The 24,522-nt window shown below is 35.3% G+C and overlaps 1 protein-coding gene across 10 annotated transcripts in view; it reads right to left on the bottom strand.

Annotated features, from left to right (window-relative positions):
* CABCOCO1 (ciliary associated calcium binding coiled-coil 1) overlaps positions 1 to 24,522 on the bottom strand; it is a 136,014-nt gene that overhangs the window by 36,368 nt on the left and 75,124 nt on the right. The window contains exon 6 of one of the 10 annotated variants that reach the window (XM_033406058.2): positions 2,447 to 5,823. The exons of the other annotated variants lie outside the window; for them this stretch is intronic. Within the exon in view, the coding sequence (XP_033261949.1) occupies positions 5,755 to 5,823 (69 nt within the window). The 3' untranslated portion in view covers positions 2,447 to 5,754. Of the gene's footprint in view, positions 1 to 2,446; positions 5,824 to 24,522 lie in introns of those variants that run through there. 10 annotated transcript variants of the gene reach the window in all.

Here is a 24,522-nt window from a genome sequence, read left to right as displayed (position 1 = left end):
CAACAAATGGAGCTGGGACACAGGGACATCCACATGCAAAAGGATTAAGTTAGACCTCTAACACCTCATGCCATACACAAAAATTAACCCAAATGGATCAAAGACCCAAATGTAAGAGTTTTATAAAACTACAGCATTCTTAGAAGGAAACAGAGGTATAAAACTTCATGATCTTGATTTAGGCAATGATTTCTTAGATATGACACTAAAAGGACAAGCAACCAAAAGAAAAAAAATAGATAAACTGAACTTCATCAAAATTAAAAACTCTTGTGCCTCAAAGGGTACCATCAATGAAGTGAAAAGACAACCCACAGAATGGGAGAAATGATTTGCAAATCATATATCTGATAAAAATCCTGTATCTAGGGACCTCCTTGGTGGTCCAGTGGTTAAGACTCCGCGCTCCCAATGCAGGGGGCCTGGGTTCGATCCCTGGTCAGGGAACTAGATCCCGCATGCTGCCACTAAGAGCCTGCACGCCGCAACTAAAGATCCTGAACGAGGCAATGAAAATCTCGCGTGCCACAACTAAGATACGGTGCAGCCAAATAAATAAATAAATAGATTAAAAAAAAACCACCCTGTATCTAGACTATGTAAAGAACTTTTACAATTCAACAATAAAAAGACAAATAGCCCAATTTTTCTAATGGGCAAAAGATGTGAATAATTTCTCCAAAGAAGAGATATATATAGGAGGTATACATCGAAGCACCAAGTAAAACTGGGATATTCTAGAACTGCTGGTCAGGGGACTTTGTCACCCCTTTCACTAAAGGGTTAGATTTTCAGCAGCCGAAGGCAGCCATTCCAAAGTGAATGTGATAGAACATAAAGAGGTGAACTGAAATGATTCACTTTGCAGTTTGAACAGTAGTGTTTCACAGGAAGGGAAAAAAGATCAACCTTGTATTTTTCTGACCACATAAAGGCTTCTTCTCTTTGTAATAAAGTAGAAAAGCTCTCTTCCAAAAAGAATATACAACTGGCTAAAAAGCACATAAAGAAAAGATGCTCAACATCATTAGCCATCAAGCAAATGCAAATCAAAACCACAATGAGATACACTTCATACCTACTAGGATGGCTATAATAAAAAATACAGACAATAACAAGTGTTGGTTAGGATGTGGAGAAAATGGAACCCTCATGCAATGCTGGTAGGAATGTACAGTTGACCTTTGAACAAGACAGGGGTAATGGGCACTGACACTTCATGCAGTCAAAAATTCACATATAATTTACAGTTGGCCCTCCATATTGGCACAATTACTTTTATATTCTTTTGTTCAAAGTTTTGTACAAGTTTTGATTCATCTTAACTTCTTAGTTTTTCATATCCAAATTTTCATCAACTTCTATGTTAAATTTTCTTTATAGTATTTCTTACATATGTCCATTCCTTTCCACTTCCATTGCTATATCCTAGTCCTATTTTTTTTTTTAACATTTCTCAATTTCCTACTTTAGCTTTCTGTTCCCCAATCACTTTTCATTTCGCGATGTTGTGTATAACATTGCCAAGTTACTTTGCTCAAAATACTGCTTTTATCAATTGCTTTTTATAACATTTAGATCATAGTTCTTACCAAAGATGGAATAAAAAAAGAGTTCAAATTTCTGAAAAATTAAAGTTACTTTTATATCTATCAAATATTAATTTGGATGAATTGATTGGAAAGCCATTCTGAATTTGACAGCTGTCTGATTTATAGCATATTTTCTAAATAGAACTTTACTTCCAAGTCATAGCAGTTCTCAGCCTCTCAACCAGGATTTCCAGAGAATTTAGCCCTCATGCCCAAGGCATCTACTGTTTATAATGAATTAACTTCTCTCCTGTGCATCTAGACTCTTACTATGTACCATCCTTGAGAAAATTAATAATCATTTAAATAATTTTCTGTAGGACTTTGTTCTCTTGCAGAACCCCTGTTAAAAAGACTGCTGCATTAACTGAAATAAACTGTTAATAAAATGTTACAAGTAGAGATTCTGGATCTACCTTAATAACTTAGGGAAAAAACCACTTCATTTATAATTAGCAATGTCCATTTGCATATAAACAGTAAAAGCTGCCAAATTCAAACCCTGTCCTACTTAAGAGAACAGAGGCTGTTTATAAACAGCCTCCATGTAATATTGTCTACATTATGTGTCTTTGTTCTTTTATAGACTAAAGTTTTACTATTAGTGCAGACCAGGTTGATGTGTCTGAAATTCTAAATTATTTGGGTTTGAATTAATGAGGCTTTTAACTGAATATAATCTGCAAGAAGTTTCAAACTGCTACAACATATACTGTCCAGTATAATTGTTAGGTAATATAATGTATACTCCAAAAATCTGCACGTTAGAATTATATGAAAAATACAAATATTTTGAAAAGAGAAACTATAAAAAACATTTTGATTCTGGAGCTATCATTAAAAATGTTTTAAATCTAATTTAAGTTAATTTAATTTTCAAAATGAAAAGTGGATAATATTTGTTTGTTGACACTGTAAAGTAGTGACATTGGTGTACTGGGATAGCATTTAGCTGTTAACGTGACAGAAAACCCAAAATTCAGCAGCTTTAACAAGATAGTATTTTATCTCGTCTTCTCATAAAAGTCCAGAAGTAAGCAAAAGAAAGCTGCTACTTTGACTCTGCTTTGTATGAAGTCTTTTGGGGTCTGGGCTCTTTCTAGCTTGTTGCTCCTCTACGCTGGCCTCCATTCCCGAGATTACCTCATGGTCCAAAATGGTTGCTCCATGTGAAGCCATCCCTTTCATATTCTACCCAGAAAAATAGGAGTAGGGCAAAAAAGAAGGGTACACTCCTTCCTTTTAAGGACAATTCCGTTAAGATCCACACTTTACTTCTTACATCTCATCAGCCAAAACTCTTGTGGCCAAGTTTACTTACGCATTTACTGGAAAGGAGGCTGGGAAATGAAGTCTATCCTAGTCAACTATGTGCCCAGCTAAAAATCTTCTGTTAAGGGAAAAAGGGAAGAATGGATGTTGGGAGACAATTCAGAGACTTTACCATATATACTAAATTCTTACCTCTCTGGGGGAGGAGAGGGTAGAATCTATGCCAGCAAATGACACCCAGCTGGGCAGACAAAGTTTAATCAGCTGGTTTTCAACCATGCGTGTACATCAAAATCACCATGGAACTTTTAAGAACTAGAGATGCCAAGTCCTATCTAGACTTACTTGAACTAGAATTATGGCGGGGGGTAGGTGGTGGATCAAAAGTTAATTTTTAAAAGCACTATAGGTAATTCAGGTACACGGTCAGGTTTGGATAGGGTTCCCTTGGTGGGATATCTGAACCACATTATTTCAGAACTAAGAGAAGGGACTATAGGAAAGATTGACTCAGAACTGTTGGCATCTCCTCACATATTCCTTTCATCCATCATTTATCTGACTTCGTTACCTATTCTTGTCTTCCTTGACTTTCACCAAGCCTTCAGAGCAGTTTTGCCACAGCTCACATGGTAGAGAGGGGAACAGGAATTTATGACTTAAAAAAAAAGTTTCCTGCAAGGAACTTAGGTGACAGACAATGACAACATTCATAGCTATGAAATGAATTACTTGAAGGCAAGGCCTTCATCTTTTTCAGGAGGACCTCCAGGGCCTGCGCCATGATGGAAGCTCCAGAAATGTTGTTGCTTGTTAGTGGAACTCCCTATATTTCTGACCTTGGAAAATCACATTCTTCTCCTGGATTCTCTTTAGGACATAGAAGAATGCTCACCACAGAAGGACGCTCAGTACTAACATGCTTCAACTAAAAATTTAAGGTTACTTTTAGGGTTAGGTTGAGTTTCTTAAGTATGGTTCGAATCTCACCTGGTCTCACTAATGAAACTATTTTTACTAAAGGAAACAAATGCCATCCTCCACTCTGATCCACGTTATCTCATCTTATTTTTGTTTTTATTTTAAGATTTTGTCCAACACTTCTAGTTTGGATGAGCTTACTCATAATCTCTTTGATCATGGCTATTGCTTCAGAAAGAGCTCCCTTTACTTCTCTAGTTATGAATGTTGCCAGTTGCCTGATAGTCTGTAATTACAGATGTTTAAACTTTGAAAAACCAGTGTTTTTCCCTTTCCATTTGCAGGAAACAGATTTAAAGAGACTTATGTAAGGAGACAAAAATCCATTGCATTTGTTGCTGACATAAAATGCTGCAGATAGCTTTCTGGCTTTTGTCTCAACTCTTTTTAGTGTTTTTTTTTTTTTTTCTCTCCTACTTCTTCAGAAAAGTTTTAATTAGGTTGTTTAATTTCCCATTAAAGAAGTAAGGTGTGTTTTGAGTAGTGAGCAGGCATTAGCAAATGAAAAAGGTTGGGTAGTAAAGCAGTAGGCCACCAGAGGGAAAGACTAAATATCAATACAACAGGGACTACGGGACACCTAAATCCACTGATCTGAGACTTTTGTACTTGAACTTGATTATAAATGTGGACCAAGAGTAAAAAGGTCTTGGGATATATATATATTCTATTTTATTTTATTTACACACACACACACATATATATGCATGTGCATGCCACATATGGTAATTAAATTATGTTACTGTACTCCTGAAATTAACAGTAAAAGAAAGTTTAGAGCTGAGAGGAAAAACAAACCAAATTATTTTGAAATAAATACCTAATATGTGACATTAATTTACCCTCAGAAAAAAGTTTAAATCTTAAACGGGGAAAAAAGTCACCTCTTGCACAGTTTTTTGGTATATATAAATGAGTGTACATTCTAAACTTTTATTGTCAATTTTTCTGTTGTAATTTTAAAATATTATAGTCTTTATGCTTCTAACAATGAAAACGTTTTCATGACATAAATCTGAGAATGTCTTAGCTGAAAAAATTATCTTTCTAGTTAAGGATATGATTATTCTCTTTCCCCTTTATTATTTAATTATTTAAGAAAAAGTCAAGGAAAGAAATCCATTTCAATAAAATAATGAAGAAATATAGATTAAAAAGCTGCCATTCCTCAATTTGTATTTTGAACTGCAAATCTTCTGAACTGTGAATGCTTTTATATTTTAAAAGTAATTTAACATCTAGTTACAAATGAAAAAAAATGACCAAACGATATCAAACTTCAGTAATTTGAATGCAACGATTTTGTCACTTATTTTGAAAATCATTCTCATCAGCACAAAAATAAAGTTTTAATGAAACCTCCACAGGAGGGCACTATAGTGTGACTCTGGTATAAATTGTAACTACAGCAACCCATTCTATCATTATCTGACCCTTGATTAAACACCTAAAATAGTGAGTGAGTCCTTCTCCTGAATTAGAAAATTCTACTTTTCAAAACTCAAGATAGGTAGATTTCACATGTGGCAAATTTTTTTCTTGGTTAAAGAAAAAAAAAGTATAGGTAATTTAATCTTTCTTTTGTGGCATACATTCAACATAAAATCTTATCATAAAATACAGCAAAATTGGTAAGATGCATGGTCTGGACGAACCTAAATCTAGAGAGGTTAAAATTATATTATATTGTAACAACTGGAATATTTTAGAACTCTCAGGCTAAGCAATCAAAACCAAAAGACACTACAATAGATAAATGCATTTACTATTAGTGGTATGTATTTATAAATAGTATATGTAAATGATATATAAAATTGGTGTTACTTAAAAATGGTATACATTGCTTATAATGGTATGTCTAGCTAACTAGACAGGAGATAGGTAAATCTTAGCAAATGTAGAAATAGAATCAAAACATAAATACCAAAGCATTTCCAAACTGGTTCACCTCATCCCAGTAAGGATCTGCAAACGTTCGCTGTAATGATAAAGATGGAGATTTGGTCCAAATTAAGATTTTTAGAATGCCTCTGGTCCTAAATTTCAATTTCACAAGTGTATTTTCAAGTTGTTCTCCAGGAGATGACAATACCCTGATATTTTACTAGAGTTAAATCAATATAAAAGTAATTGTAATCTTGACAATTGCCAAGTGTCTTTGTGGGCCTTGCCTTATTATTCTGAGGACTAACAGAATGCTGTGCAAGTCCAAGAAAGCTTTATTGAATGGAAAGTTTCATTAAATTTAAAGAGCAACAAGAGCAGTGGTTATAGATGTAGTTCTATAACTTTACATAACAAATCTGTTTCCTTTAAAGAAATTACTTGTTTCATTACAGTTCTGCCAAAAAATGGCATTTAGATAAATCCTAATAATGAAGGGAAAGACTGGTAGAAAGCTGCAGTGATGAAAATCCCCGTATCGATGGGCTTAACTTTTGGGTGGTACATGTCCCTCTTTATAGTCTAATACTGAGAGCTGCAGTGTTCTGGGAATTTATAAATTGTTGAAGTGATGTAACCACAGTACGAGTCTTGACAGTTTTCTGAATCTGCATTCTATATTAGAAATGGATGGATGGCATCATATTTTCATACAAATGCAAAGCACTTACTTAAAACAGAGGAGTTTGCCAAACTTTTTATGGTTCACACCTGGGTTGAATAATTAAATTTGTTGGTAATTAAAATGCTAGTTCATCACTCCCCTGGGGACTCAAGGCAGACTGTTTTAATTTAAATATCTTTTCTTCTAGCTCATACTTACAGATTCTTTAGCCAATAAAGAATTCAGACAGTAGATTTAAAAGTAATAAAAAAATCAGAAAGTAAGGCTTGGATAATCGGTTTGCACATAATAAAAATTACTTTTATATATTACTCTTAAGTAAAATTGGCAAATTATATAGTCAGATACTTAAATAATAGAATCATATAAGATCAAGGTTTTCCTTTGCTTTTTTTTTTTTTTTTTTTTTTGCGGTATGCGGGCCTCTCACTGTTGTGGCCTCTCCCGTCGTGGAGCACAGGCTCCGAATGCGCAGGCTCAGCGGCCATGGCTCACGGGCCCAGCCGCTCCGCGGCATGTGGGATCCTCCTGGACCGGGGCACGAACCCGTGTCCCCTGCATCGGCAGGCGGACTCTCAACCACTGCGCCACCAGGGAAGCCCCTCCTTCGCTTTTTAAATCTGGAATCTAGCTAACCAGAACACAACTTACTGGATTTTTTGAAACTTCCATTTAAAATTTATTTCCAGCTTTACTGAGGTATACTTTTAAATACCAAAAATTGCATATATTTAATGAATACATTCTGATGAATTTTGACATATGCAAACACCTGTTATACCATCACTACAATCGAGGTAATAAACATATCCATCACCTCCAAAAGATTTCTTGTGTCTCCCTTGCTTCTTTTATTTATTTATTTATTTTTGTGGTAGCAAGATTTAGCATGAGCTCTATCCTCTTAACAAGTTTTAAGTGTACAATACCATACTGCTAACTATAGGCACTACGTTGCACAGCAGATCTCCAGAATTTACTCATCTTGCACACCTGAAACATATCCATTGAACAACTCCCCACCTACCTCTCCCTTCATCCCTGGCAACTACCATTCTGTTCTCTCTCTGAGTCTATTTTATATACCTTATATAAGTGGAATCATTCAGTATTTGTCCTTCTGTGACTGGCTTATTTCACTTAGCATAATGTCCTCCAGGTCCATCCATATGTTGTTGCAAATGGTAAGATTTCCTTCTTTTTAAAGGCTGAATAATATTCCATTATATGTCTATACCACATTCCCTTTACCCATTCATTTGTTGATGTACATTTGGGTGGTTTCCATACATTGGCTATTGTGAATAATGCTACAATAAATATGGGAGTGCAGATATCTTGTTGAAATCCTGATTTCAATTCTTTTGGCTATATAATCAGAAGTGGGATTCCTGGGTCATATGGTAGTTCTATTTAAAAATTTTTGTAGGAACGTCCTTATTATCTGCTAAAGTGGCTGTGCCGTTTAACATTCCCACCAGCAGTATATAAAAGTTTCAATTTCTTCACATAAATAAATCTTGTTATTAAATTTTTAATAATAACCTTCCTAACAGGTGTGAGGTGACAGCTCAACGTGGTTTTGGTTTGCATTTCTCTGATGATTAGTGATGTTGAGCATCTTTCATATACCTGCTGTCCATCTGTATGTCTTCTTTGGAGAAATATCTGTTCAGGTTCCTTGCCCACTTTTAAATCAGGTTGTTTTTTTTTTTCTATTTATAGGAGTTTCTTATATTGTAATTAACCCTTTATCAGCTATATGATTTGCAAATATTTCCTCCCATTCCATAGGTTGCCTTTTCACTCTGTTTTGTTTCCTTTGCTGTGCAGAAGCTTTTCAGTTTGATGTAGTCCCACTTGTCTATTTTTGCTTTTTTGTCTGTGCTTTTGGCATCATAGCCATGAAGTCACTGCCAGGATCAGTATCATTTCCCCTATGTTTTCTTGTAAGACTTTTACAGTTTCAGGTATTACATTTAGTCTTTAATCCACTTTGAGTTGATTTTTGTGTATGGTATAAGATAGGGGTCCAATTTCACCCATTTGCTTGTAAATATCCAGTTTTCCCAACACCATTTGTTGAGACTATCCATTCTCAGTTGTCTATTCTTGGCACCCTTGTTGAAGATCGGTTGCCCATAAATGTGTGGGATTGTTTCAGTTGTAGTCAAATGACTTTACGTTAGTAACTTGAAAAAATGCAACTTCTGGGATCTATGTTAGGGGTGGGCCAAGTTTCTATTGACTTTTCCATTTCTTTCTCTTTCTCCTCCCTCCCTCCTCTTCATCTTTCCTCACTTTCTTTTTCATTTTTTATTTTTACCAAAGTCAGGAAGAGGTACTAATAAGATTTTTTCACAAAATCTAACGTCAAAAAAAAAAAAAAAAGAAGCAAATTTTGGTTAACCAGAATGCTTCATTTCTTAAGTACTAATCAAAATTTTCCTGTGAAAATCAATTTAATTTCCAACTTTGACTCCAACGAAAATCAGTATTTTGAGGGTGACTGATGTTTCTATCTTAAAACAAGAATAATCAGAAGGGGAAATAAGACATTAAGTGAGTACTAGAAACCTCTACAATACAACAGGGAAAAGAGGAAGATAATGAGAAATTTATAACCCTGGATTTTATATGGGTTTCATCCTTAAGTGAATGAAATGACACACTGTGCTTCCTTGGGCAGAATTATGTAACAAAACCCAAAGAAAAGGGAGCCAGAACATGTGGAAGCAGATTCTCCTAATGGCCCACATCAACATTCTCAGTGTTTCCATGATTCAGACATTAAGATTTTTAAAATATTACATAGAACTTTGATCAAAATTGCTGTTTTACTTTATTTTTGAAGTAACTTCCAATTTTCACATAAGTTATAAAAATAATCCATAGAGTTCCTGTAGAACCACTGATAAAACCATCTGATTAAGCTGCAGACCAATGCTGCATTTCTCATCAGACTTCAATATCCTTTTAGGCACAATGACACTTTCCTATATAGCCAAAGAAAAGCTATTAAAATTAACTTTGATCTAATATTGCCATATAATCCCCAGACTGCAATAGAGTTTTGCCAGTTATCCTAATAATGTCATTTGTAGGTCCAGGATCCAATCCAGAAGCATGTTTTGTATTTAAGTGTTTCTTTAGTCTCTTGCAGTTTATAATAGAGTTCCTCAGTCTTTTCTTATTTTTCTTGAACTTGGACATTTTTGAAGAGCCTAGAACAGTAACTTTTAAGAATATTTTTCTTTTTCTTTTTAAATCTTATTTATTTAATTTGGCTGTGTTGAGTCTCCGGTGCTGCGCGTGGGTTTTCTCTAGTTGCGGCGAGCGGGGGCTGCTTTTCGTTGCGGGGTGCGGTCTTCTCATTGTGGTAGCTTCTCTTGTTGGGGAGCACGGGCTCTAGGCACACGGGCTTCAGTAGTTGTAGCATGTGGGCTCAGTAGTTGTGGTTCGCGGGCTCTAGAGCGCAGGCTCAGTAGTTGTGGCGCATGCGCTTAGTTGCTCTGAGGCATGTGGGATCTTCCCGGACCAGGGCTCAAACCCGTGTCTCCTGCATAGGCAGGTGGATTCTTAACCACTGCGCTACCGGAGAAGCCCCAAGAATATTTTTCTGATGTTCCTCATGATTTATGCATTTTTGACAGGAGTGCACCAGAACTGATGTTATATTCTTCTCATTACAGCATATCAGGAGGCAACAATGTTAATTTGCATTCTTTTAACATTAATGTTTATTATTTGGATGAGATAGTATCAGTTAAATTTCTCTGCTTTGAAGTTAATTATTCAGCATGTTGTGCTTATTTAATAAACAATTAGTAATAACTTTTATGGGAAGATACACTGAGACTATATATTCAGTTCCTTATCAAACTTACACCTTCAGTTTGAGCATTCTTTGTTCACTCACACCTAAATCAATTATTATTATTGTGATGATAGCTACCAAATAGTAATATTCTAATTTCATTATTCCTTTTGATTTATGAGTTGTCATTCCACTGATGTGTCCTATTTCCCCTCATACGTTTATTTTAAAAATTCATGCATTTATGACAGTAATGCTTCATGGATATGTATTTTACTCAAATAGTTACAGTCCATAACTATCATGGTTATTTTGATGTTCAAATTAGCTAGCAGACCATTCATTACTATCATAATTTATTTTTATGTTCCATTTGGCTAGCAGGTGACCCTTCAAGCTTGATCCTGTGTCCTTTGGACAAGGTCCCATCACTCATTGTATACTTCTTTGCTCTCTAGCACAATAACACGTCCCAGAACCACCGAATTTTTTCCTTCCCCATACCCAAGTCAGACGTTTCTCTGTGGAGCCTAGTTTCTTTTGTTGGGCAAAATGGGATTTAGAAACCAAGAGCTGATTGCTTACTGTGCTCATTGTCACTAAGGTATCACTGCTCTGGGTCCTCTCAGCAGACAACATTAGAAAAAAAAATTACATTACATTACACTATATTATTCTATATCTGTCTATCTCTCTAGCTAGCTAGCTATCCATCCATCCACCTATCTTAAAACCCATTAGTTCACACTGATAACTCCAACACCATGTGGCTTACTGTAGTCTTCCCCCTTTCTACTTATATACCTTCCTCTCCTATAGTGACAAAGCCCATTGTTCTTGATATATTTACTTATATTCTCCATGTCTTCCCCCACATGTAACCAATTTTCAAAGCTGTGTCAGTCAAAAAATTCAACCCTAGATATATGCTGCCCTCCCTCTCTCCTCTTGCTCCCAGCCAGGCCCTAAGGAGGGGAATGGGAAGTAGACGAAGAAGAAGGAAGGAGGAGGTTAACAATCTTGGCTCTGGCCATCACAGTCCTCTATACTGAACTGAAACCTAGACCCTGGAGAGACACACTATCTCTCCAGTCCCCTGCTGGGTGCGCTGGCCGAAGGTTAGCTTTGTCAAAAACTTCTGAAAATCCAAATTCTGAAGTAATCTTTTGGAGTCTCTTCTATATTAATTGAAATGATCAGGTTAGCTATATAAGCATATAGAAGAAAGTAATATTGTTGTATTCCCTTTATATTTTATAAAATGAATAAAAATATTATAGATTATTCTTTCTTTTTAATTGACAAGGGGATATCTAATAAATTCACTTATGAGGGTAGCCTTTTTTTTTTGCCCAGAAATCTGCAATCACCTGGTGACATTAAGTGCTGCTTTGTAAATACTGACAGGCCAATTGATACACTGGCAGATCCATCTCCTACTTCCGTATTTCAAGAAAGATATTTTTATTACCAAACATTTGAGAACTGATATGCCAATTGTTAAAGGTCTTGTAATATAAACATGAATAAGAGCTAAGTTTGTGTGTTTAAAACAACAAAAATAGAAAAATTTCAACAACACATTACAAGGCTTCCAGAGCTGAAAGGATCTAAAGAAATCAGAAAAACACAATACCCATATCTTCAGATGCATTCAAAAGCATGTTGAAACAAAGGAAGGTTGAAAAATGGTTTTAGTCCTATGACATTACAGTCTAAAAACATTGAGTGTGTGTGACCCACAGATTTTAAGGCTCTAGAAATAAAATTTAAGACCAATTCTGTAACAGATGCTAATGTAAATGATGCTTACAGGCATTGATAAAACACTCTGCCTTCCTTCCACTAACATATTCCATAATTATACTGTGATTTAAATAGTTTATATATAGAGAGATGAATGTGGAACAGGAGAAAAGTATTCATACATTAGCATTCAGAGTAAGTAATTCAAACATCTAATTGTTCCAGCTCAAGGAATATTTAAAAATATTACCAGTTAGGTGTTTAAAATTATTTTGGTTTATTTTTTATTGAGTCATGCTGATCATTTACAAAATTAGAAAATGTTCTTGATCATCATAGATGCACATTAGAGAAAATACAGGAAAGGAACAGAATGACACACAATTATCAGGAAAACATTTCTGCTTTTCTTTCATCCCAGATATACTCAAAAATCATTTTTTTAAAAAACTGAGCTTGTGCTATTTGAAGAGAGTTATGGATGAAAACAGACATCTCTAGTTTTTTTTTTTTTTTTTTCTAGTTTTTTTTTTTTGGTGGAGAGAAATGCTGTGTGTAAGGGGTTTGATTGTACATTCTTTGAACTCTAGAGCTCTTTTAGGTGCATTTTAATTAACTTGAAACAGTTTAAATCTCTTTCTTCAATATTCTGAGAACACCAATGAAAATCATAACTATTGTAAAAATTATTCTTGAGATTTATGCAATGGCCAATTTATACATCTTTCCCTTTTTAACTAGTGTAGAAACAAACCAAAACGGAGTCACTTATGTCAAGGACAAAATGGAGTCAGTCAACACAGGCGCAAAAATGAATCTTAACCTAACCTCACAGCTCTTCTTAGAAATTAGCAAAGGACACAAGCCTGTACCCAAATACCAAGTCTGTTCATGCCATCTCTGGATTTTCTTGTTTCCTAACTCAGCTACCCTGATCCAAATAAGAAGACCACTAGGCAACAAATCAGCTGAAAAAGCCAAATAACTTATGTATTTTTCCCATAAAAATTCCTTAGTCTGTGAGCAACTCAGAACTCACTGTTCCTGTGGCCTTGAGTTTCCTGGCTTGCAGGTTGAAAACCCTGCAATAAACTCATCTTTCTGCTTTGTTTTATTCAGCATGCAGAGTTTGGTTTTTGAAACCAGAATGATTTGAAAATTTAGGATCTTTGAAAATTCCAGTTTTATTAGTATTGGTATAAATATTATGGTTTTAAAAAAACAGTTGCATAAGTCCAACGGGTTCAACTGAATAAATGTTTGCTGAGTACTTCCCTATGTTAAGAACTGTAGGAAAGTCAGTTAAATAAGTAAATGTCCTAACTTCATGGAGTGTATAATCTAACAGAAGGTAATAACTTAAAAATCTAATTTTAATTTATACAAGTGTCATAATGTGATGTGAGAGTTTAAAGGAAGTCATCCAATTCTGGGCAATCATACATGATTTCGTGAATAATAGTATTTTCTAAATATTGTAAGTAACATGGTCCCTGTCATAGTAATTTCCTCACCAATGAAAATGATTTTACTGCTTTTTGATCATAAAAATAAACAGAATCATCTTAAAAGAGATCAAGCAATATGAAATAGTAAAAACATTTTTAAAAAACTAAAATCACCAAAATCCCACAAACTATTAATATTTAGATAAACATTTTCCCAGATACTTTTCTATGTAATCAAATACGTACATAAAATAAAGCCATATCTTTTATATTGCTACATTTAATATTATACATGTGTATTCTATTTATTTTAAGAAATAGGATGATATGATATAGATTTTTGGTAATCTTTCCTTGTCAATCTCATGTGAAAATTCATGAGCTCACCTTTTTTAATGGGTATGTAGTCTTAAATTGGATGGATGTGGCTTCCCTGGTGGTGCAGTGGTTGAGATTCCGCCTGCCAATGCAGGGGACATGGGTTCGAGCCCTGGTCTGGGAAGATCCCACATGCCGCGGAGCAACTAAGCCCATGCGCCACAACTACTGAGCCTGCGCTCTACAGCCCGCGAGCCACAACTACTGACCTTGCCTGTCACAACTACTGAAGCCCGCGTGCCTAGAACCCGCACACCGCAACAAGAGAAGCCACCGCAGTGAGAAGCCTGCGCACCACAACAAAGAGTGGCCCCCACTCGCCACAACTAGAGAAAGCCTGCATGCAGCAATGAAGACCAAATGCAGCCAAAAATAAATAAATAAATAAATTTATTTACAAAAAATTGGATGGATGTACCAGTATGTGCTTAATCAATTCTTATTCAGGGACACGATTTTCCAATTTTCATGATTATAAAAAGCAACACTAGGAGGCAAATCCTCATAGATATATCTCTGCCCACACTGAATTATCTTCTTGGGATAAAGCCATAAAATTAGAATTACCGGGTCAAAGGGTATGTATTCTAAAATTCTGATACATTTTAACAAATTGCACTCTCGCAGAGTAGCAGTTTAGATTTCCACAGTTTCTCACACATAGATAGGCTAACTCTCAGCATTGCCAATCCAACAAAGAGAGGATGGTATCACATTATCTTGTCTGCATTTCTTTCATTATTAGTGAACCTCAATATATTTTTCATATATTTAGTGGCCATTTTGTTTCCTCTTTTATAAAATGCTGTTTGTGTCATTTATTTTACTGTTGGGATGTTTTTCTTATTGATTTATGGGATCCTTTGTTTAACATTTTTTAAAAATAACATTTTTTTTTGAAAAAAATTTCAAACTTGTTTTTGGTGTTACCTTTCTGTTAAAATGTAATTTTGATGTTTTATAATTATCAATATTTTTCTTCATGATTTATGTGACATGCTCAGAAGGGCCTCCCCATCCAAAACTGTAAACAAAATTAGAAACGAGTCTGTTCATATTTGCATCTAGTTCTAGTATGGTTTAAGTTTTTAACTTTATATATTTTATTTATCTGGCATTTTCTTTGATGGAAGGAATAAGCTGGTGATGCGTATTTTTCCATTTTCTATATTTCAATCATTCACTTGAATGCCATCTTTATCATATATTAAAATCCTATATCTGCTCACAGCTCTTTCTAAACTCTTGATTGTGTTACACTGATCTGCTGGCCTTTCTCAGATCCTCCATCATTGTTCTGGTAGGATACGTTTCTCCTCATTAACATCATAATTTTATTCTTCCAACTGGAAGGATAATTTTGTTATATTCTCTCTTGTCAGTCTACATAGCTCACCATAAGGGCACCCAGCCACAAATTTTAATAGGGTTTTGAGTGGCATTGCATTGCATTTAAACATTAAGAGCTTGAATTTTCACAATATTGAGTATTTCTATGAAAGAAGAAAGTATGTTTCTTCTTTTGTTCAAGGCTTCCTTTATGTTCTTCAATAATTTATAGTTTATGCATTTGGATTTATCATATTCTTTTGACTTTTTTCATGGCTATCTAAAACTTGTCTTATTTTTGTGATGGAGTTTTTATTCCAATACATTTCCTAATTATATTGTTTAAACATAAAAATGCTATTGACTTTTATATTTTAATTTTTACTTGTCACCATACAGAATGCTACTTTTTTCTTGTTTTCAATTGATTCTCTTGGATTTTTCAGATAAATAGTTATACAATTTGCAGCCAATCATACTTTTGCCTTCTGATTTCCAATATTAATACTTCTTGGACTGAATTATGCCTCCCCCTGCCAAATTCATATGTTGAAGGTCTAAACCCCAATGTGACTGAGCTTGGAGTAAGAAATTAAGGTTAAATGAGGTAATAAGCATGGGGCCCTCTTCCTATAGCATTAGTGTCCATATCAGAAGAGACACTAGAGCACTCCCTCTCCTTCTCTGCCATGTGAGGACACAGAGAGAAGGTGGCTGTCTGCAGGCCAGGAAGAGAGCTCTTAACAGAAAGTGAGCATCCTGGCACTCTGATTTTGGACTTCTAGCCTCCAGAACTGAGAGAAAATAAACTTCTATTGTTTAAGCCATGTGGAATTTTGTTATTGCAGCCCAAGCAGAATAATATACTTATTTCATTCCCTTATTAGATTGGCTATAAGCCATAAAATGGTAAATAATAGCAGGATCCCTCATTTAAAAATTTTTTTTTATTGAAATATAGTTGATTAACAGTGTTGTGTTAGTTTCCAGTGTACAGCAAAGTGATTCATATATACATTCTTTTTGAGATTCTTTTCCATTATAGGTTATTATAAGATATTGAGTATAGTTCCCTGTGCTATATAGTAAGTCCTTGCTGGTTATCTATTTTATATATAGTAGTACGTATACTTTAATTTCATACTCCTAATTTATTCCCCACCACCACCACCCAGGAACCCTCATCTTGTCACTATTTTTAATGGGAACGCTTGCAGTATTTTTTATCTTAGCTTTTGGTTTGGGAAATGCGTGCTTTAAAAATATTAGGTATCCTTCTACTCCTATTTTAATAACAGGTCCTATTAATAATATGTGTGAATATTAAATTTTATCAAATGCTTTTTAATATTTACCAAGAAGATAACATTTTTTCTTCTTGTCTATTAAGTGATGACGTGTCAAAGGACCATCCTTGCATTCCTGTAATAACTCTATTTGATCACAGTGTGTTATTCTTTTAAAGTATCACTGAATTCTACTTGATCAAATTTTACTTAGGTAACTTGCACCAATATTCATGAGTGAATTGATTTGTAGTTTTCTCTTTTAGATTACTTTTGACAAGATTTGGAATCATTATTTGCCTTCATAAAAAATATGAGCAGACTTTCTTCTTTCTCTACCCCTAGAAGAGTTTAAATACATGTCAACCTCTATCCCTTGAAGATTAAAAATTTTTCATCTCTGAAGACTTCTGTTTTTAGTTTTCACCTTATAGTTATTAGTTGGTTTAGGCTTTCAATATTATCTTTTGTCTAATATGATAATTTTTTCTTCCCTTTCAACCACATTTCTCTGTAGTGATCTATGGTTATTCCTGCTTTCGAATTCATATTTACTTTTGTATTGGTGCTTTAGTCCTTTATGTTTTTAAAATTTAGGCTACCTAGTATTTTACCTAGTAAAGAGCAATTATTAATTCTACTGCTTTTCTTTTGAAGATTCATTAATTTCTGCTTTTATTTTATTTTAAATAAATAAATTTATTTATTTTATTTATTTATTTTTGGCTGTGTTGGGTCTTCATTGCTGCACACGGGCTTTCTCTAAGTTGCATCGAGCGGGGGCAACTCTTTGTTGCAGTGTGCAGGCTTCTCATTGCAGTGCTTCTCTTCTCGTGGAGCGTGGGCTCTAGGCGCGTGGGCTTCACTAGTTGTGGCACGTGGGCTAAATAGTTGTGGCTCACGGGCTTTGCTGCTCTGCGGCATGTGGGATCTTCCTGGACCTGGGCTTGAACCCTTGCCCCCTGCATTACCAGGCAGATTCTTAACCACTGCTCCACCGGGGAAGCCCTGCTTTTATCTTAATTAATGATTTTCTTCTGATTGTTTTGCTGTTACTGTTGTTTATTTCCTAAACCCTTGAGTAGAATGCTTTATTAATCTCTTTTGATTTTTTAATTGTTTCATATTATAACAACTTTAAGATCCTGTGTAGAGCTTTGGTTGTGTCCCACAGGTTTGGCAATTAGTATTTGGATTGTTATTTTTCTAGCAATTTTGGTTTAGATTTAATCTTTGGCTAGAATCATTCCAGAGAATTTCAACATTTGCAAACAGCTACTGTATTGTTTCTTTGTACATTTGTTTTTCATTCCTAATTTTAATGCATTATTGTCAGACAGTGTATTATGCACTATTTCGAATATAGAAATTTGTTGAGGTTTTCTTTGGGACTAAAATATTACCTTTAAAATTTTTGGTGATTTCTTAAATTAATGTCTTTTCTGTAGACAAGAAATATAAAGAAATGAAGATTAAATATAAATATAATTTGTGTCTGTGTGTATGTACCACATGTTAATGCCCACCAGAGGCTCTCCGCCATTTAAGAACTAAACAACCAAGTAGACAGAATGACCCAGCCAGTTGACATCAACTAGCTTTTACCATCAATCTTCTCAGTGCCGGCATGATGGGCACATGGCTGGCCATTTTGACCTTATGTGTCAGGATCTGATGGATAATTCTCACTCTAGAGCTCTCTGATGGGTTGTCTGAAGTTTTGGAGCTCACTGTCTGCCTTGTTGTTCAGTGCCTTTCTCGGTCCAATCCTGCTTCATCTTCTTTCCCTTCACAGGTGTTGATTCCCTAGTAAAGATTTTGCACTCAAACTCTATCTCAGAACAATTATGGGGATACCCATATTGTGACCATGAACTCTTAATTCCTTAATTTTCTGCATCCAGTTGGATTTGGGCAAATGGAGCCACAAGCAGGATGTAAGAGAGAGGGCAAGGAGGAAAGAGAAGTCAGGGTATTTACTGCCCCATTCCCTATTGCTTTGTTATGGCTCTGGACTGCACTGTGCTTCCTTAAGACTTCAGCTCCAACTTTGTGGCTGCCCTTCCATGATTTCACTTCTCATTTCTAGTGACACCTTGCCCTTACCTTTCCTTGTCAGCCTTAGGGCTAGTATACTAGTGAGAAAGGATGAATTTGCTGCCGTCAAAAACTTACTCCCAAACCTCAGTGACTTACAACTACAATGGTTAATTATTGTTAATTATTGGTTGTGGTGCTGCTTCCTGATGTTCACTCTGGGATTCAGGTGATGGAGAAGCACAAACTGGCTTTAAGAGCTTCTTCCCATCTGTTTCATGACATTTCAGCTCATATTTTATTGGCTCAGACAGGTAATGGCCAAGTCTAATTTCAATGAAACAGGGAAGTATAAGCCTCCCCAGGTAGAAACAGAAATGGGTGAACAGTATTACAATCTGCCAAAGGTATTAATAATGCCTTCCCTGCTGTTGATTGTTAATAGGTGCTCACCAGGCTGTGGAGATTCTCATCCCTATGTAAATAGATCTTTAAGTTTTTTGCAGGTGTTGTCTGTTTCATGCCCAGAATTCTGATAAATACTGTGGTGTTCACTGAGTCTTTTACCACTATTTCTGAAACTTCAACATAAGGTAGTTTTCCTTTCAGGAATAATAAAAATTACATTGTTTTATACTTTATTAATTAGTAATTTGGCCTTAATTTTATGCTCAACTGAATTCAATACTCACCAACCATCTTTCATCCTGTGACTTTGCCATTTGCCATTTCCGTAGTTTTTATTTGGATGATCCTCTATATCAGCTGGATTTTGTTGACAAATGGATTTTTCAAAAATGTTACCTGGACACCTGGGACATACGCTTCCTCAAACTTTGTATGTTTGAGCTGATTTCGTATTGTCTGGATGTTTGAATACCAGTTTGACTGAGTGTGCAATTCTAGAGTCAAATCTCTTTTCTCCCAAAACTCCATTGACATTATTCTACATTCCTTGGCATCTAAAACTGCTAAGGAGAATTATTAAGTCTGCGTTTGTTGGTTTCTACCTCTTCCTTTATTGGTGACTTATTTTTACTGCTTGAATGCTTTAAACTTGAAGTTCAATAACTTTACATGGAGACGTCTTGGGGTTTGTCATTCTTTACCTTTTCCTTCTAGGACATTGACAACTTTTGTTCTTCACCTTGCAGGACATTTGGTCCTGTCTAGAACATCCATAAGACATTTGGTCCATGCCTAAAGGTCCTTGAAATTTGATCTTATCCAAACATCCATGAGCATATTTGGTCCATGCCAAATGATCTGGACTAATTTCCTGTCTTCCTTCACTCCAGAAATGTTATTTCAACTTATCTTTAAATAATTTTTTTATTCCATTCATTCTGATATTTTCTTCAGATGTAGCAGTCCTATGTACCTCAGATCTCCATTGCATCTCTTGTAATTCTTGTCTCTGTGTCCTTTCCCTCACATTTCTAGTGTGATTTTCTAGGGCTGGCTTTTGATGTCATGGATTGGTTTTTCTACAGTGTCATTTCTACTCTTCACTATTTCTAAATATTTTCCAGTTTTTCAGTGTCATCATTTTTTTCCCTCTTTAGAATATGTTTCCTTTTCATTCTGTTTTATGTCTTTAAATGACACGTGTTTCCTTAATCTGGGGGGAAGGGAGAACAAAGCATTAAGTTTAAACTTTTTTCTTTAGGGTAAATCTTCTTCATCTATCTTTACTGGGTCTATTTTTTTTCATTCCTTTTTCCCTCCCTCTCTTCCCTGTCTTCTTTCTTTCTTATCTACCTCTCCTCCTTCCCTCCACCTCCTCCTTCTCTTCCTTTATTCTGATTTTTTTTGGTTGTTATTGTTAATTATAGATCCATTTTTTTAAAACTGCTTACTTATTTTTGATTGAGGGAATTTCTGTCTGATGCCCATTAATGTCCCCTCAAATCAGTAACTGGAAACTAAGGAGCAAATCACAAAACAGGATAAACTCCTAACACGGAGAAGCATCCTCCAGTTCAGGAGTTTAAGAAAAAGCTAGAGAAAAACATGGGAGGAAGGGTCTCATACCCTACAGCTTAATGTTTGCCCTAAGATAGCAACGCTTTTGATTAAAAGGACAAGTCAGAGATAACAGCCTGCTGCTTGAAGAAGCCATTTCCCAGCTACTGCCAATCTTGCTTATCATAGAACCTATGCTAAGTATTTTCCGGCTTTTCAAAGCTAACAACAACAAAAAAAGTAGGAATCTTTAGATTTTCTGTCATATGTCACCTACAACTCTGTTCTGTGTTCATAAACTAGAGATTTTAGGCTAGGCTCTCAGTATCCTTTCTCAATGTGGTCTAAATAGAATTGTACCTAATAGTTGTTTGGTGGCATTATAGTTTTCTGTTTAGGCGTAACCTTTTTAAATTTAAGTTGGAAATCAAAGAAAGGAATTCCGTAAACATGCCTATATGTCATTACCTTTCCAAGAAGTCCATTATAACTTTTGTAATTTGTTTTATTAAGACCCAGGAAAGCAAAGATCAGACTTAATGTTTGGTTTAAGATACAGGAAGTCAGGGCTTTATTAATACTTCCTGAAACTCTGAGGCACTTAGAAGTAAATTATATATTGGAATTATTTTGCTCCATTAGTAAGTGTATCCAAAAGGTAATTTATTTAACCTAATGACTTTCTGTAAAATTAACAAAGTGTTTTCAAAGCATATTTATGAAATGAAAAGTAACTGATGAAAGTTTTTCATTGGCAGTTTTGCTGGACTTTTTATTATGAATTGGAAATCAATTTCTCAGCACCCAAAAGATATAGGCATTGGGTAGAAATTAACATGTTTTGTGAGAAATGTATCAGAGTAATCAAATTTATTTCCATGACAGAGTGACAAGCTGTTAGGTCTCATGAAATAACACCTGTATTTAATACTTTTCATTAGATAAACTTACAGGAGCTTTTCACAATGAACTGGTAAATATTTTGCTTTAAACTTACTTTTTTGAACTTTTTCCAGTAAACTGTCTACTTCATGAACTGACATGACCAACTTGATTCCCCACTTTGGAAATTAAAACACATGCACACACATACACATATATGCACACATATACACACGCAAATTCTGACCTTTGCTTCATGTTTAAATAATAATCTCTTTACGGAACACCATGCTATTTTTATAACTTTCTTTAAACAAACCGAGGTTACTTTCACAAATAATTTGTAACTGTTTTAATTTAAACTTTGTTGATTGTTTTCCAGTGAATTGACTACTTTTTGGACTGAAATGAACAGCAGGCTTAGTTGCTGTGACACTGTGTAGCCCTAATCTGCCTCATGACCCTGACTTTGGAAACTAAAACACCTACACACATCATCGTGTTCATGGACACAAATACACACCCAAACTCTGACGTTTGCTTTATGTCAAAAATAATAATCTCTTTATGGAAAAATCATGCTGAATTTATGGCAAACAAGTAAGAAGATTTCATTCCAACTGTGCTTCGGGAAGAATTTTCCTATGTTAAAACTCAGTAAAGTTCCTTTCAGTTCATTAAATACTCTCACAGTCAAGTTTGAAAATGGCTTCAAGTTGCTTACTGCACCAAGCTTGAACCACACAGACTAGCATCCATTTAGAGATTGTCATAATCTAGTCTACCTTACCCATTAAATTGTATTTTCCAACACTCTCCAATATGTAGCTTTGCTCAAGATGAATAGTCTCTTCCCTGTTATCTGGTTAAAAATGTAACAATTATCTTGCTTCCATGACCTTGTTCATACTGTTACTAATTTCCACTTTCTCAAATCTGGAATGTTCTTTGCTAACCTGTCTAAATTCTGCCCTTCTTGTAGGTTCACCTCAATTCCCAACTCCTCAAACAAAATTTTATTTTGCTGTTATATTTCACAGTGATTCCTCTCTTTCCTGACATTTTAATTTATTTTTAAACTAAAGCCTTCCTTTTAATTTCCTAAATATTTAGTTTTATCTTTTCAAATAGACTGTATATTCTCTGATGTCATGTACCGTATTACACTTTTTTTTATGTTTCAGCAGTCATAAAGAGCATAGCACTGAACACATAATACTTTTTGGCTGTCAAACAAAGGTATCAGTAATGGGTTTACTTTTTTCTAATTATAATAGTAGACTATTACCTCTAGGTAGAACACAATTTTTTAAAACTAAATTATTGGGACTTCCCTGGTGGTGCAGTGGGTAAGAATCTGCCTGCCAATGCAGGGGACATGGGTTTGAGCCCTGGTCCAGGAAGATCCCACATGCCATGGAGCAACTAAGCCCGTATGCCACAACTACTGAGCCTGTGCTCTAGAGCCTGCGAGCCACAATTACTGGGTCCACATGCCACAACTACTGAAGCCTGTGCGCCTAGAGCCCATGCTCCGCAACAAGAGAAGCCACCACAATGAGAAGCCCACATACCACAACGAACAGTAGCCCCCACTCGCTGCAACTAGAGAAAGCCCGTGCACAGCAACAAAGACCCAACGCAGCCAACAATAAATAAATAAATTTATTTAAAAAAAAACCCAAATTATTGTCAGGCTTTGCTTCTCCTGTATGGGTGGTTAAAGGGTTTAACATTATATTAAAAACTATTCTAAGGTAATTTGAAACCCTGGAAGTTCCAATAAGTCAGAAAATGGATGATTTTGTTTTCAAAAATTAGAATTAATGAGATAGACCATACTCCATATAAAAATGGGAAATGTAGATTCTAATCTGGGAGGAAAGATGCCCTTTTTTTTTTTCTAAAGTCATTTCCTGAGTATGTTCTTAGAGTCTGGCTTTCCTAATCATGTAGCCAACTTATGTCAGAATTTCAGAAGTCTTGGAACTGTTCGGGGTTATACAGGTTACATTTTCTTTTTCTGCCTCTTTGGTTTCCTTTGTTCTTCATTCCTTGGTTATTTCTTCCTTTTCTTCAAAACACTGTAGGGCAGTTAGGAGGATAAAGTTCTCAGAGCTGTGCCTGGCATATAGTTAAGAGCTGCGTAAGCTTTAGCCATTGCGTTATGTGTTATTTTCTTTTGTTTCTTTTATTATGACATCCCCTGCCCCCCAGCCTGTCACCAACATGAGCCTGGTAAAATATATACAAACATTACTTAGTGTCATTTTGCCTATTTGTATTTTAAAAATATAATTAAGGATAAGGAAGAAAGAGGCAAGCCAAATGCCCTCAGAAGTACCTAATATCGGCCTATTAGAAAGTTTAAATTTTATTCTAATCTTCCTCAATAAATGATTACTAATTATGTCACATGTGTAAAGCAATGTGGGGGAGGCACATATTATTCAGCAATAGATGCTGGTTATTTTCTACAATATGAATTTCTTCTTTAAGCAACTAGAAATAATGTTATTTAAAATGTAGAGGAGATAAGACTTACATAAATAATTCAAGGTTTAAAGTTAAAAGTGCCCCAAGAAAGGTACAGATAAAATGAGAGTTCATCTGTTTTATCTGGGGGAAATGGAAGAACTATTTTCAGTTTAGGGGGTTAATAATTCATAAAAGAGAGAGGATTTGAAATGAACTTTGATGACAGAGCTAGTTTTGGACAAGCATACATTTGAGGGAGGTGGGAAGATGTGATGGGTTATGGATGGCTGCAAATCCTCTGTCACTCGCTGCATTGAGAGGTGGAGTTTACTTCCCCTCCCTTTGGAATCCTAGCTGGTCCTGTGATTGCTTTCCTGAATGCGACATGGTCGAAGTGACACTGCCAGTTCTGAGCCTAACCTCCAAGAGGACTGGGCGCTTCCGCTTCCTTCTTCTTGCAACCCTCACTTTTGGGATCCAAGGACCCTTCAGTGAGCCCAGCTAGCTACATGAGAGACTATGTGTAGAGACCATGTGGAGAGAGGTCATCTTCCAGCAGTTTGCATTTTCCTGATGACTAATAAAGATGGACATACCTTTTCATTTGGATATCTTGTTTTGTGAAGTGTATGTTCAAAATTTTGCCCATTTTTTCCTATTTCCTCATATCTTACTGATTTGTAGTTCTTTATCTATTTGTGAATATGTCCTTTATCACATACATTTTATGACAAATATTCTC

This window comes from Orcinus orca, chromosome 14 (genome assembly GCF_937001465.1).
Source record: "Orcinus orca chromosome 14, mOrcOrc1.1, whole genome shotgun sequence".
Taxonomy (NCBI): Eukaryota; Metazoa; Chordata; class Mammalia; order Artiodactyla; family Delphinidae; genus Orcinus; species Orcinus orca.
The sequence above is the reverse complement of the archived record's forward strand: the minus strand, read 5'-3'. Positions and strand labels throughout refer to the sequence as shown.